The 15,390-nt window shown below is 41.2% G+C and overlaps 1 protein-coding gene across 3 annotated transcripts in view; it reads left to right on the top strand.

The window, feature by feature from the left end:
- The window catches only part of ELOVL6 (ELOVL fatty acid elongase 6), a 124,911-nt gene extending 110,404 nt beyond the window's left edge, over positions 1 to 14,507 (top strand). For all 3 annotated transcript variants that reach the window (XM_073340896.1, XM_073340895.1, XM_073340899.1), the window contains 2 exons: positions 2,961 to 3,112; positions 8,469 to 14,507. In XM_073340896.1, coding sequence (XP_073196997.1) covers positions 2,961 to 3,112; positions 8,469 to 8,893 — 577 coding nt within the window. In that variant the 3' untranslated portion in view covers positions 8,894 to 14,507. The remainder of the gene's footprint in view (positions 1 to 2,960; positions 3,113 to 8,468) is intronic.
- Positions 14,508 to 15,390: the final 883 nt, after the last annotated feature.

Here is a 15,390-nt window from a genome sequence, read left to right as displayed (position 1 = left end):
TTAGAAGAACAGGATAACTTGTATGTTAATAACACTTGTAGTTATATATACTAATAGAATATCCAAACCTCATGCTTCATGATATAAGGTGATCAGTGCAGGAGTCAGGAAGCAACATTTCCCTCCATGTGCAGCACAGATGAAGAGCCCAGTACTTGATGCTCCACAGGAAGTTAAAAACCACTGTAATGTCTGGTACAATGTTCTTGTGCAATGCTGTATATGGCGGTGAGGGTGGGGATGGTGTTTTGCTGGCCTGAAATGATCAGTTTACACATACCTGTTAATGTTATAGGTCTAGAAGTCAAGAGACTTTATAAAAATGATATCAAGACCTAGATTAATAGATTTACAGATTTTAAGGCCAGAAGGGACCATTATAATTGTGTAGCCTGACCTTCTGTGTAACACAGGTCATAGAAACTCAACTAGTATTTTCTGCCTCAAGCCCATAACTTCTGTTTGAGCTCAGGCATATCTCTGGCAAGATCCAGTCTTGATTTAAAGCCTGCAAGTGATGGAGAATCCACCACAACTCTAGGTGAGCTGTCCCAATGGCTGATTACCCACACTGTTAAAAACGTGCACCTTATTTTCTCTTTTTTTGCATGTGTGATTAATATGTACTGCCTATATGCATACATTTCCACAGTCAAATCCATCACATCACCCCTCTTACTGTCACGTGGGTGTCCATGACAGGGGACCATGAGGTGACTGGGAGACATGGGCCAAGCGGTGAATGCAGGGAAGTGATGGGTCACAGGATGAGGGACAATGGAGGAGGAGATGGGGGCAGTGACACAGCGGTGATGGGGGCACAATGATCTGAGACTGTGATGGAGGAGGTGATGGGAGGCTCTGCTGGGTCACAGTAATGGGGGCAGTGCCCCCAAGCAGTGAAGGGGCATAGAGATGCAGAGAACTGATGGAGTAGGTGATGTGGAGCAGTGATGGGGGCATAATCGCAAACCAGTGATTGGGAACAGTGGTTCAGGGCACTGGTAATGGGGCACAGGTATGGAGGAGGCAACGTGGCGATGTCAGGCAACGTGATGTGAGGTAGGGAGCGGGGATGTGATGCTGGGAAGGGATGAGTCACAGTGATGAGGGAGGTGATGCAGTTAAACTGAGCAGCGATGGGGCATGGTGCTGTGGGACAATGATGGACCTCAGGGATGTGGGGAGGGGATGCAAGGCACTGACAGGGCACAGCGATGCAAGGCAGCATTGGCTGAGGTGATGCAGGGCACTGACAGGGCACAGCGATGCAAGGCAGCATTGGCTGAGGTGATGCAGGGCACTGACGGGGCACAGCGATGCAAGGCAGCATTGGCTGAGGTGATGCAGGGCACTGACGGGGCACAGCGATGCAAGGCAGCATTGGCTGAGGTGATGCAGGGCACTGACGGGGCACAGCGATGCAAGGCAGCATTGGCTGAAGTGATGCAGGGCACTGACGGGGCACAGCGATGCAAGGCAGCATTGGCTGAAGTGATGCAGGGCACTGACGGGGCACAGCGATGCAAGGCAGCATTGGCTGAAGTGATGCAGGGCACTGACGGGGCACAGCGATGCAAGGCAGCATTGGCTGAGGTGATGCAGGGCACTGACGGGGCACAGCGATGCAAGGCAGCATTGGCTGAGATGATGCAGGGCACTGACGGGGCACAGCGATGCAAGGCAGCATTGGCTGAGGTGATGCAGGGCACTGACGGGGCACAGCGATGCAAGGCAGCATTGGCTGAGGTGATGTGGGGTAGCGGTGGGGTACAGGGATCCACTGTGGTGAATTCTGCATGCCTGAGCATTCAGAGGGTGAAAGGCCTGAACTTTTTTCAGGCTGTTTGTGTTACTTAAAGTTCCTCAAAGTATGACTTCAGAAATGCTAGTGAAGCCACTCAGTTAACCAGTATGCATGAGTGCTCTTATAACTTAGCAAGCAGGGTGAGAAAGAAGAATGTGTCTCTCTCCACATTCGGTTTTTAAGTCGGAGTGTAATGCATCCAGAATGGCTTCCATCCTTCTGGTTACGGAGCCAACAGCTAGGGGTTGCTACTAGATGATGGTACAGCTGGTGTTGCTGAAGCGAAGCCGTTTCAATAGTGCCACCTGTGTGCCAGTTGTAATCTAAAATGAGCTCTTCCATCAATGACGCTAATTAACACCACAATGTACATCCTAATATATCTCACTGAAAGAACACAACATATCTGGCTGTCCAAACAGGTTTAAGGAAATGAGGGTGATTTGTGTGTCTCATGAAATGAATTCGTCTAGTGTTATCTTGTCAGTTCCTCTATTAGTAATGAGTTAAGAGCAAACAATGTGCCAGGTGGTTTCTGAGACACAAAATGAAGCCAGCCAGGGCTTCTACCAAAAGAGTTTACATGCTTAAGCTCCTCTCTTGAAGCAGGTTCCCCACTGAAGTCAGTGGAGTTCTAGCTGGGTACAGGATTGCAGGACTGGGGCACAGAAAACAGATGACGGAACATACTGAGAAACCCAGAGGAGGGAGTTAATAACAATAAAAAATGCAAGCTGCTATTAAACTCACTGCTTGTGGGCTGTGAAGTTTCCCAGCCAGCAAGATCGAAATTCTGCAGGTTGCACACTCAAGAGTTAAAGGAGACATACCCATCCACTCTTGACACCTGAAGTAACACTTCCCTAGGACTGAAAGAAGGGAGCTGACATGACTGTACCAGACGGTCACCAGTGGTATTATTTCAGTCCAATAAAACAAGCAGATCACCCACATTCTGCACTCACTCTGGAAATTCAGAATCACTTCTTGAAAGCAGTGAAGTTACTCGAGCTATACACCTGAATCAATATTTGGCCCCAAAGTGCTAATAATTAAGACCATCACTAGCTTTTTACTATAATGATTTGAAGTGATTAAGTTTAGATATTAAGTGTATACTGAATGTTCTTTATTTTCTCTTTCTATTCTGAAGTATATTTGGTGCTGTTCGAACTGGTGCTTATATGCTGTACATTCTGATGACCAAAGGCCTGAAGCAGTCAGTGTGTGACCAGAGTTTTTACAATGGACCTGTCAGCAAATTCTGGGCGTACGCATTTGTGCTAAGCAAAGCACCCGAACTAGGTGAGTACCTGCTCTCGTTTTTGTTTAATGTGCACATTTTGGGCAAAAGAGTTTATGCAGAAAACAGGCAGACCATTCAGTGCTGCTGAAACTTTTCAGTGCACTTTTCAGGCTTGTAAATAAAAAAGCCAAACCCCAAACCCCCATATTCCTCAGTCACTAGGCTTTAAGCTCAGTTGCGCTAAGATTAGAGCCATGAAAAGTTGAACAAGATGATTCCCAAACCCCTCAGGTCAATTCACCTTAATTTTCAGCAGTTTTGATTCAGTTTATGCAAGCTTGGGTTTTTACGTAGTTAACTCACGCTCCTGGGCTAACCCATGGCATTTAGCACAGCTCTGAGTTGGGGACATTAAAGAACCACATGAAGCCCGTGCATTGTGCCCCTCCCATAGCTTCCCAGTACTCCTGAGATGATACAACCTGCTCATTCCCTGTGCTCCAAGCTAACTCCGTGGGCCAATGTGGAGGGCAAGTAGGCTCATGGCCCTGTACCTCACAGCCCCCTCTCTGGGGCACAGTGTACTACTAGGGGCAATGGATGGAGCAGTCTCTGTGCTCCCCCAGGCACAGGGGATCTTATTTCTCCTTGACTTTTTTGGAGGGTATTAAAGGAGGCAGAGAGACCTTTTGTGCCCTTGTTTTCCCCACTATTTCTGTACACCTATGCTAGGGTTAGGGACAACCTAACCCCTATTAGCGGTTCATCGTGGAAGTGAGAGTTACCTAGTGTTATCTGCTAGATTGGGGGCAGTCCGTCACCTGTTGATTAAGCAAAATATTCATGCTGGGGCAATTTCCTCTCCCATAGGAGGCGACTGACAGTGGCAAATAAGCCCACGTTGTATTGTTTTTCATTTATCTCTTCATAGGGTTCCTTGTTTCTCCTCTCACCTTATCTAGGGATAAATAAGCATTTATCTAATGGTTGTACTAGCCAGGGCATTGGAAACTTCATTCCTTTACTTTAATGATCATATACACAGGCCTCCTGCAAAATAGTTGGGCCTTGCCCCCTATTTCTAAATTTAGTACTTGTTTAGTTTGTTAGTTCAGCAGCGCTGGACCATGAAGTGCACTCTCAGATATAGGACAGGCACTGGCAATTCAAGCTTCCCCCATACTACCCTGCTAATATACCCCAAGCCTGATCTAGAAAGATGACATGCAGGACTGAAATTGTAGGTCTATCTTCGGTCCTTGGTCTCTGCTGAGATGGCTGATAGGTGCTAGTTAGTGTTTGTGGTTTTGGTGGTGTGGGCACCTAGCGACCATCAACTCATTGAACATAACTAAAAATCAGTTGCTTTTGGCTAGTCTGCTACCAAGCAGGGCTGGATGTCGGCCACTGAGCTAGTGACCATGACTTCTTGACTGAAATTGAACAACAACCAACATAGAGATATACATAAGATCTGATACATCCTCTGCTATGAGCTTTTCACCAGTAAAATGGCATTAACCTCAGTGGAGTTACTCTTCACTTACATCAGCGTAAGTGAAGGCAGAATCAAGCCCGTACTCCTGATGCAGTTTGTTCAGAATAAAAATAAAGTTTAATAGAAATTCCTAGAATGTTCAGCCAGAACAAAGTTATCCAGACTGGAGTATAAGGAGAGGAAGCAGTTGACTGTTCCATATGGCCATGGGAAACTACCCTAAAAGCCACCTAGGATCAGTAGAAATTGGGGGGTGGGGAAGGAACCAAAGAGGTTCCATCTTGAAATAGAAGTGGTTTTAGGTCTAGGTTCCTGGGGCTATTCAGCTTTGTGCAGCTGGTAGCTCAGGAACATACATATTAGTCAGCAGGTCAAGAAAACCTGATGTAACCCATTGTTCAGTGTCCCCCCTCTATGTGTTGTCTGCAGCAGAGATGAATCTGTTACAGCTTTCAGCCAGGATCCTTAAACTCAAACTGTTGAGGTTCACGGTTAAGCTCTGTAGGTCACAGGTTCAATAGCCAAGAATAGACATCATACTGACTGTATCCAGTGTCAAGGGAAAGTTGCAGCCTTCGGCTTATCACTGTACTTTGACTGATTACATGGAGACAGGTCCTGAACCCAGTTTAGAGCAATACACTAGATTCCTTCATACCTTATCTAGGCCTGTCCCATAAATAACCACGTGCAAAAAACTCACTGTTAGAGTGTACAGGGTGCCCCGTGTCTGAAGCGGTCAGTGATTACAGATAAACATTAATAGAGTGCTTTTCAGGGTCACTCAGCATCTGCCTTACTGTATATAAATCTGGAAGCCACACACAATAACATCAAGCTATGGAAGCAGGAGCCTTCAGGTCCCATTCTACCTCAGTTCTGTTTTATTTGTCCTTATTTTGTGTGTGTACACACATGAACATTGTGTGTTCCCCCCACCCCACCCCCAAACACACCAGAAGCTTAGTTGGCAGTTTGCTTCTTGCAGACAGAAAATAAAAACCTTTCCCATAGTATTGTAGTTCTTCCACCCACCCTCCTATTGGATGCAGATTTTGTAAATGGTTTTCTCTCCAGCAATTTTTCTAAGGCTATAAAGAATATACTTGCTAGAGTATGTTTAGTACCCAGCCTATATGTTTGCTGCTAATAGGACTTCTTAGTATGAGAGAGAATGGCCTTAATACAAAGTAGGGGACAACGGTTCAGCAGCCCTCCAGTTCACTTCTGAGACTGCAGGTTACTGAAACCTCACAGAGCAGCAGAATTCACTAAATACAGATATACAGCAGGAATAGGTTTGCATTTCAGCAGCAAACTCAATTCAGTGGATTTCAGATGAGCAATTTTATACAGCTCATGAGACAAGACACACAGCCCCCTTCATGCTGTTTCAGACTCTTTGGTTTCTTACTGTTTGAATTACATGAAAACCCACTTAGATTTGGTTTTGTTAAAATCAGGAACTATCTGCTACAAATGTAGGTGCTAACAAATGTGACTCAGCATTCCTGCACCGAATGAAGCAAACAGAAGTGAGTGGAACTGTAGCCTTAGTATGTAAGGCATAGGTTCAGTTCCACCCCTTACTAACGTTCGTCTTTTGGATTCTTCAAGGATATATGCACCTATAAACACACTTTGTGCTTCATGCTTGACACTTCCCCCCCATAAATCACTGTGTATAATAAGAGCATATGCATATAAATAAAATAATGAAGATCAGTGCAGTAGTGGCAAACAGCAGGAAGAGAGGAAAGAAACAGTAAGGGGAAGAAGACTAAAATATCTTTCTGCAGCAATAGCATGAGCATTTGGAGGAAAGGGATATGAGGTATTTCAAAATTACCTCGTTTTCTCTCTAAAACCAGGAAGTGTTCACACTTGCACTCCCTCTCCAGTGGTACAGGTTACATATACAGTAGCATTTTGCATAGTAATAAGGGAATGCAGCTGTTTCAGGTTGATTTGTATAAGTCTCAAGCATTCAGATACTTTTTCAGACTGTTTGAGCCTGTTGAGCCCGATGCTGTCACACTAGTCAGTCAATCCAGAATGACTCCATTGCCATTAATGGAGCTACTGAGAACAGAGTTTATTGACCTGAGTCTTAAAAAATGAGTTCAAACTCTCATGAGAGCAGGCTCTCCCTTGAGATGTCTGGTACTTCCTGCTTCAGTTTGGCTAGAAACAGCACAGGACTTTTCTTTTTATGATTTCCATTATTTAGTACTTTTAGTCAAGCCACAACCAGGAAGTGCAGAAATGTGGGGAAATGACAACCAATAGGAGAAAAAAGTCCCAGAAACTTTTCAAAACCTCAGGCCTGGTTGGGTGCGAGCTCTGAGTGAAGTGTCAGTGGAAGGTGCAATCAAGATTCTCAAAAGTAATTAGTGATTTGGCTCAGGTTTTTGAGGCATCTTAAATGGACCTTATTAAACTAAATTGCTGAGCACCTACTCCTGAAAATCAGCCCCATTGCCTATGTCCCAAGTTGGGCAGCCAAAAAACTGAGGACTCAAAGTCACTAATCATTTTGAAAAACGTGACTGTACTCATTGTTTTATGTTATATTCTCTCCACCTCTCCCCGCCCCAATCACTACAGTCCCTTTAACAATTCTGGCAGTTATGTTCAAAAAATCCTGCTTGCATGGAGGGAAAAACCTAAAGCAGAAAAACCTAAACCTCTCTTGCAGAGAGACTCACTTTCTTTGTTTGTTAATGACCTTTGTGTAGATCAGCAGTGAACGATTTGACAATAGTTTGCTCAAGTCACAATATTCTTTATATAAACTCTGAAGACATGTACATTAAACAGATTTCTTAATAGTTACATAGACACAGAACTTTGCTACAAAAACATTTTTAGTATAGTCCCTCCTGTTCCTATTTATATTAACGCTGAGTGCCACAGGTGACTAGATATATATTGGTGAAAACGCAATGGCACAAACTCTTCCCTCAGTCACTCGTGATTGTCACTGCATTGTGTAACTCCACAGAGCCTGATTCATCTCTCACCCTACTGTAACTCCACCAGCAAACAGACACAGGAGAGGATGGGTCCATAAGGAGTTTTCTTCACTTTGTCCTATATGCCAGGATCCAGTGATATAAAATCTTTGCGCTCTGTGATTGGAATTTTCAAACCTGGGGGGTAGGGATGTCTAAATTTGGGCATCTAAATCCCTATTTAGGCACCTGAGCAGCTACCACTCTCATTGACTTTCATGTGAGCAGGGGTTGGAAAATCAGATACTTTCTTTCATGTGCCTAAATATAGGATTAGGAGTCTAATTTTAGGCACCTAGGTTTGAAAATGTTGACTTGAATTTTCTGCCTTATAACCTCAGGGACAACACATCGTCAGTCTTCCCTTACTATCATTAGCTTTTGGTTTGTTCAACGTGGTTTCCCGGTGTCTGTTAAATACCAGTGCTTCCTGAAGTTGCATCAGACCAATGGACATTGCTTGTGCTCAAAACGTAAAAACACAAGTCAAAAATACAATGCTTATGAGAGACTTTCACAGATTGCCTCTTGAGCAGAGAATGTCTCTGAATTAAGCAGTAGCATTTTAAAATAGCAGTTACCCATGCAACAAAGATTGGATCCTATGTTCTTTTCAAACAAAGACCCCCCCCCCCCCCAGTACAGACAGTGTTTGGACCTGGAGTTTTTGTTTCCTATCATAAGGACAAAGGGACACTTGTAAAATCTGACTCTGGACATACATACAGAAGTAGTTTCTAAACTCCAGTAAAGTTATGGGGTGTTTAGATCCGAGGTTTTCATCAAAACACTACAATCTAAATAACTTCCCACCATTTTAAACCTGGCAGAACATAAGAATTATAAAGTAGTTTGATTTGTTTCTGATATTTTCCCCCCCTCCCCCCGTCTTCTCTCTTACAGGAGATACAATATTCATTATTCTTAGGAAACAGAAGCTCATCTTCCTGCACTGGTACCACCACATTACGGTGCTGCTTTATTCTTGGTACTCTTACAAGGACATGGTGGCTGGTGGTGGCTGGTTTATGACCATGAACTATGGGGTCCATGCCGTTATGTACTCTTACTATGCCTTGCGGGCTGCTGGCTTCAGAGTCTCACGCAAGTTTGCCATGTTCATCACCTTATCACAGATCACTCAGATGTTGATTGGTTGTGTAGTTAATTACCTGGTCTTCTCCTGGATGCAACAGGGGCAGTGCCACTCCCACGTTCAGAACATCATCTGGTCTTCTCTCATGTACCTCAGCTACTTCGTGTTATTCTGCCATTTCTTCTTTGAGGCATACATCGGCAAAACCAGAAAAGCAAGGAAGGCTGACTAGTGGTATAAACAAGACAGAAGCCATAGCTCAGGGTCATCAAGAAAAACAAAATAAAAACAAACAAAAGAAAATGGCACAAGGAAACATGAATGGTGCAGCTAAAACTTGGCAGCTTAGGGACAGCTAGGTTGGTTTAAACCAGTAAGTTTATGATCCTATCATGGTGAGGACTCATTGAATTCTACTCCATCTCAAAGGACTGCTGAGGAAAGACATCTTCCTTCTTGTACCTGTCAGCTCTGAAAAAGGAAAGAAAATAACATTTTGTGAGAGAAAAAATAAGCGTTGTTCTTCCCCAAAGATGGAAGAAAGACTTTTATTAAAAACAAATTATTTCTATATCCTTTCTAATCTTTTTTCTGCATTAAATTTGAACAAAACAAAGCAGAGAGCAAACTGTTTGTATCTATGATACCAGTGCAGTTACAAAATTAAAACTTCATCCTAAAGGGTTGACGTGTTTAGCCCCAAAGTGAAAAATGAATAGCTATCTTGAATGTTTGTTATGGAAAGTCATTGAATTCCATTGCAGTAGTGAATTTAGTAGCTAAAAGATTGATTTCCCCACTCTGTACTATGCTGTGTATGCAGATCTGCTATGCAACATCAATGCTTTGAGCAGGCAGAGAGGAGCAGTAATTTTACAAGATTTTAATGTGATGAGATGTGCTGTTGCAATACATATCATATCTCAGAGAGTGCTTTTTCCAAGTGCATTTTCCAATCAAAGTCAAGGAATTTCTGCAGTAGAATAAGACAGAGGGTTAAATCAATCTCTGTTAAATTACCTCGGGCTAGCAACAGAGCAGTGGGTAGGGAGGGTAAGGGAGAGAACCCCAAAATATTTTTAACAATTATCTGTGAGTCTCAGATTAATCAGCAGTATAATATAAGTTGAAGAAAATGAAAATGGGGAGGAATCAAAAGAAAATCTAGATAGCTAGAGATAGGCACTCTCTCTATCTACAAAATAGAGCCCTGTGGTACAGTACATATTTTATATTTTTGTGAACTTCAGAAAAAGATATCTGCAACCTTAATAGCATTCGGCAGGACTGTATGTGACATTGGGTTACACTGTGTTTCTGCATTTGCTTCATGAGCAGTGCAAAGATGTTTAAAGTGCCCTCCTCTGGTCATGTGGAGATATTACAACAAAACATACTTGGAATAGTTTTTCTTGAGACTTGTATAGAAAAATTAGTCTAAATGAAATAATTTTGCTGCAACAGCTTAAGTCTAATGTCCGGAGAGAATTATCCTTAATTAAGAACAATCTGTACTGTAGCATCCTGCTGACCACTTAAGAAGACATCCTGTTCTCAAATCAGCTACAGATAGAAGAAAAGGTATTTCACTCTGAACCCCAGAGAGAGTTAGTTGATAAGAGCCATATTCTTTCAAAGAAAAGTAGATTGCATTATCTGTAATATTTCAGTCCTTACAAAGCCAAATAAAATGTGTACAAGTTCCTAGTATTTAAAAAAGCAAGTATGTAAACTTGATGTTAAATGTGTTAATGTAGTATTCTAAATTGTATCAGTTCGGTAGTTTAACTAAACAATTAGAAGAACTAGATGAACAGAATAGGGGTTGCTGTTCTGCATAGAATATACACAGCTACACCCATATACACGTTATGTGACTTGTCAACAAGAAAAAAGTCTCTTGGAAGAGTCACATTTTCTGGCTAATGCAAAAGTTGTCATTATCTCTCTTGCTTTAATTTGAGATTGTACAGTACAAAGTATTATTATTATTATTTTATTATTATTTTGGCTTTAATTGTGCTGACATTCATAAAACCAGAGCTGCGTAATATCCTATTAGAGATGACAAGGGCTTTCAGTGTCTCATTATGTGAAGAAGAAAAAAAATAAAGTTACATTCCGTATTATGTGAATGCTTTTAAAAGAATCAGAAAGTCCTTGGGGGCCTACCCATAACTATAACAAGCAGAAAAACAAGTTTACATGTGTGTTATGTAGGTTATTGATGTTCTGGCCTTATTTTACCGTACACAACCAACAGCAAAATGTGATATTCAGTAATGAAGATGACATGAACTTAAATTATAGAACTACTGTATAGGAGCTATTAGACAAAACCAATTAAAGGTGTAAACGATGGTATTTCACAGATTTGGAAGCAGATAATTATAATGCACAATAAGCTGTTTTCTCCTGCTTCATTTTTCCCCGGGCTGAAAGGTAGCAGTAACTGAAGAGAAGCAAAATAATTAAGGATGAAAAAGGCAAAATTAAACTTGAATTCAGTCAGAACAGAAGCATCAGAAGCAACAGAAGCCAAGGATTGTGCTGTTCAGATGTTCAGTTCTGTGTTTCTGTGGTCTCTAATCATTTCTATGCAGGCTGAAATAAAAAGGAGGTGAAAGTGATCCACATGTCTTTTGAAATTAGGGGTGAAATCCTGACTCCACTGAAATCAATGGGAGTTTGCCATTGACTTGAATGAGGCTAACATTTTCACCCTATAATGCCACTTCTTTTATCTGAGTAACGGGGAAAAATTGCATTCATTTTAATTTATTTTATGTTTATTTAAAGCCTCAGTAAACATTACAAATAAGAAGCTAGACCACAGGTAGGTAAAGTATTGTGGGCTAATCTCAGTGGTTTAACAGAGGGGAAATAATACAGTAGACTTTTTTAAAACAATTATTTCTGTGCAGTATTTTCAAAAAATATACAGCATTTTACACATTTTGTTTAATTTGTCAAGGTGAAAAACAAATGATACTGTATTTAAACATACAGGGCGAGATTCAAATCCTGGGAGCTTTGCCATTGACTTAAACAAAACCAGAATTTAACTCAGGGGGTAGTACCTTACTCCACTATGAGTACATCTACTCAGAAAATGAAGTTGCGAGTATAGCATGGGTAGGCATACCCATGCTAGCTAGATTAAAGCTAGCCTAGGAACAGTAGTGAAGACTGAACTGTCATTTGCTTTATCTGATGCCATACCATGGACTCATTTACTTATGTCCTATTTATATTGCAGTACTGTACAGTAGAATTTTGACAGATGAAGTTTCACTGGATTCAGATGTGATAGTCTCAATTCCTTTAAATTAGATTAAGTCCAAATACAAAAATCTTTGTTTTTATTTTTTAAAAACCACACATCCAATTCAAACTGTTCAAAATTCACGAGTCAGACGCTAAAAATCATAATTTAAAAATAATAAGTGATGGTTTCTTTTTCTTTGCCTTCATCATTTGGAGCCTTGGGGGGGGTCACAGTCTCAATCTCTACTCTACAAACATGAGGACTAGAGACTTATCTTTTTTCAATGAAAGCTAAGATTCTCTTGTAGTCACATGACTCCAGGAGCTCAGACTGTAAGAAAAACACTAAGTATTGTAAACCTAGGATAAAATAATGACAGTTGGCAGCAGTTCATGGGATTTATTTGGCCTTCTGAAGTCAAGGAAGTTACACCAATTATGAATTCAGCCCACTGGAGCCAAATTCCGTTCTAATTTACACAAGTATAAATCCAGTATAATTTCACTGGAGTCAATGGAGTTACTCTAGATTTACACTCATGCAGCTAAGAGCAGAATTTTGTTCTTGCTAAGCAGTGATATTGTATAGTGACTATTTAAAGAAAATATTTTCAACTAGTTAATAAAAATGTCAAAAAGCAGGGTAAGTCTGAAAACTCTTTAAGTTGTGCCTGTGGGAAAATAACCCATGCTTACAAACATTTGTACATCAGAGTCACAAGTGATTTGTGTCCGATCTCCCAGATAGCGCATAAAAGCGACTGGATGCAAAGGAGAACTACTCCTATGGAGCCCACCGGGAGAATGTCACAGTAAACTAGCAACTGCATTTACCTTACAAAATAAGGACACAGCGATGCAAATGGAATACAGTCAACAAGCAACCTGAGTAGTTGGAATCATGGATTAGAATGTATGTTACGGTAGATATGACAAGGCAGTCCTGTCCTGTTTTCCAAGAGATGATAGTTACTGATAAAAGCCATTTACAAATCAGGGTGCAGGTTGGTGTTAAAATTAGGATATTAGATGTGAGAGGTTAAAATGTGGATTAGCAATCTTTCTAAAAATGAGTCTAATGTAAATGGGTTGTATCTATCCTATGTAGCTTATACTACTGTGGCTGGTGGAAAATGCTTTGGTGAAATGGTCTGTCCCTACACATTTTGTTGAGTAGTTAATTGCACAGTGGTTCCTTGGTCCCACTCAAGTGTTTGATAACTTCAGAATTGTTCTATGATTTGTTTTAGCTTGTGACCCTAAAGACTTGATTTCAGTATGTTTGTTCTCTCTCATAAAATAAAGTCTTGGGAGAATATGTTAGTTGACAAACACTTAAGTGAGCTAAACTCCTCCTGTATTCAGCTAATCAGTTTTACGTAACAGACTGTAAAACACAAATGATTGTGACTATGAAAACAGCAGCCTTTCTGGGCAGGTGCCAGTATGTTAGTGCAATGTGATGTATCAAAACAAATTAATTGTTTGCTTTCTGTCCTGTATTTCAGAACCACTTAAAACAGTATAATATATTTATATACAAATAAATATAAGTATACTTTATGTATAGTAATAAACTGGCTTTGATAGAGGAAGCAATTTGAATGGATGATGATGAACTCCAACACTGGTGTGATGTCTCTCTCGTTCAGGGCCTGATTTGAAGCCCACTGAAGTGGATGGAAAGACATCCATTGACTTCAGTGGGCTTTGGTTCAGGCCTTTAGAGTCCAGTCCTACAAGGTGATAAAAGACCTAAATCCTGCTAAGTACAATGGGTGTTGAAGTTGCTCAGCACCAGGCCATGAAGACACAAAAGTCATTAATCCTTAGTCACATTACCCTCCCTAAATGAACTGCAGAAATTATAAGGAGAAATCTTCCATATTTTTCTATTATTTTATTTCTATACATCTTATGTTCATTTAATTAAAGACAAAAGGCCCAGAGCCTGCAACTGGATACATGCCCATGCAGAGCTCCACCAAAGTCACTGTGGCTGTACATGGGCAGAGAGATCTTTACCCACTTGGAATTAGTTGCAGGATCAGCACCGAAGGGAGCCAAAACCACCTAGCAGGTTTCAAGATAACCAGCTATGCCAACCCAAGTTAGATCAGCTTTGCAGAGTGAGTTCTGCAGCTTGGGAGGTAATGGGCCTTTCCTAAAATTTCAATATCTCAGTGGAATGCTGCATTTTGCCAAGTCGATGTGTTTGAATCTCTTTGCTATTGGACATACAGCAGTATTCCCCTTACATAAATGATATTCCTAAGAAGTCCCACTTCTTGCTAATCCTGGGCAGCTTCAAATAGGCCCATCTGCCAAAAAACAAACCCACCCACGCCACACCTCTGATTGACTTTTCTGCTTTCTCAAAAGCCACTACACCTTTGGCTTCTTGGAGTATTAAACCTCAAGATAGATTGCTATTCAGATCAGATTAAATGTGTACAATAACTAGGAGAGAATAATAAGAGAAATAGCTTTATTTTGCCATTTTCAAATGGATATTTCACTACATAAAAGGAATTTTATTTTTTGGGAGGGATATTGCTATTCAAAATAAAATTTTAACTTTTGGCTCAAAATAAATTATTTTTCTGTGTTTTATTTTCTTATATTATCTCTTGGGGTAATAACTCTATTATGTGCGGTTATAGGGTGACATAGGCAATTCTTTGGCCATCAAACTATGGTGTTCCTATTGTATCTCACTTCATGCCCCGCCCCTACTATGATTTTTATACACATACACGCGCGTCTTTAGTCTTACTGGTAATGGATTTCAAAAGGATCATAATCTTTTGATTTTAACTTTAGAAAAGCTCCATCCATCATGTTTATATTATACTAAAGGGTGGATTTAGGGGCAAGTGACCCAGGCGACCACTTGGGGAGCCAGGATCGGGGTGCTGTTTTTGTTGTTAGCAACAAAAGGGAAAATAGAATGTTTGAAGTAAAATGTTTCCGGTAGTCTATATTCAAAAGTTGAACAAATGGAGGGAGGGGGGCATCAAAGACGCTCCTCGCCTGGGGTGGCATTTGGTCTAAGACTGGCCCTGTTGCACTCTGAATGGAGGGGTGGAATGCATAGACACAGAATCAGTCCTTTGAGAAACTGTACACCCCATTGCTTTCATAGGACTGAAAGAATCACAGTAACTTCTGCTGAAGTTTTCTGAGCAGGTCTCTCCTTTCTGTATGGAGTTCTTCCCAACCTCCATGTGCCCTTTAAACCCCTTTACAAGGATTTCTTTAACCATCGAACAATTTACTCAGCCACGCTGACAGTTCCAGTGGTCTTCCCACAACTTCATTAGTCCCTACACACCCCCTAGTTTATTCTTCCTACCCCACCCATCATCAGAAGAGAACTGCTGGCCTACCATATGAGAGTTTCAATAAACAGCCTCCCACAGTGGTCCAGTTTGGAACAATGCTTCTCTTTTTAACAAAACA

This window comes from Lepidochelys kempii, chromosome 4 (assembly GCF_965140285.1).
Source record: "Lepidochelys kempii isolate rLepKem1 chromosome 4, rLepKem1.hap1, whole genome shotgun sequence".
Classification (NCBI taxonomy): domain Eukaryota; kingdom Metazoa; phylum Chordata; order Testudines; family Cheloniidae; genus Lepidochelys; species Lepidochelys kempii.
The sequence above is the reverse complement of the archived record's forward strand: the minus strand, read 5'-3'. Positions and strand labels throughout refer to the sequence as shown.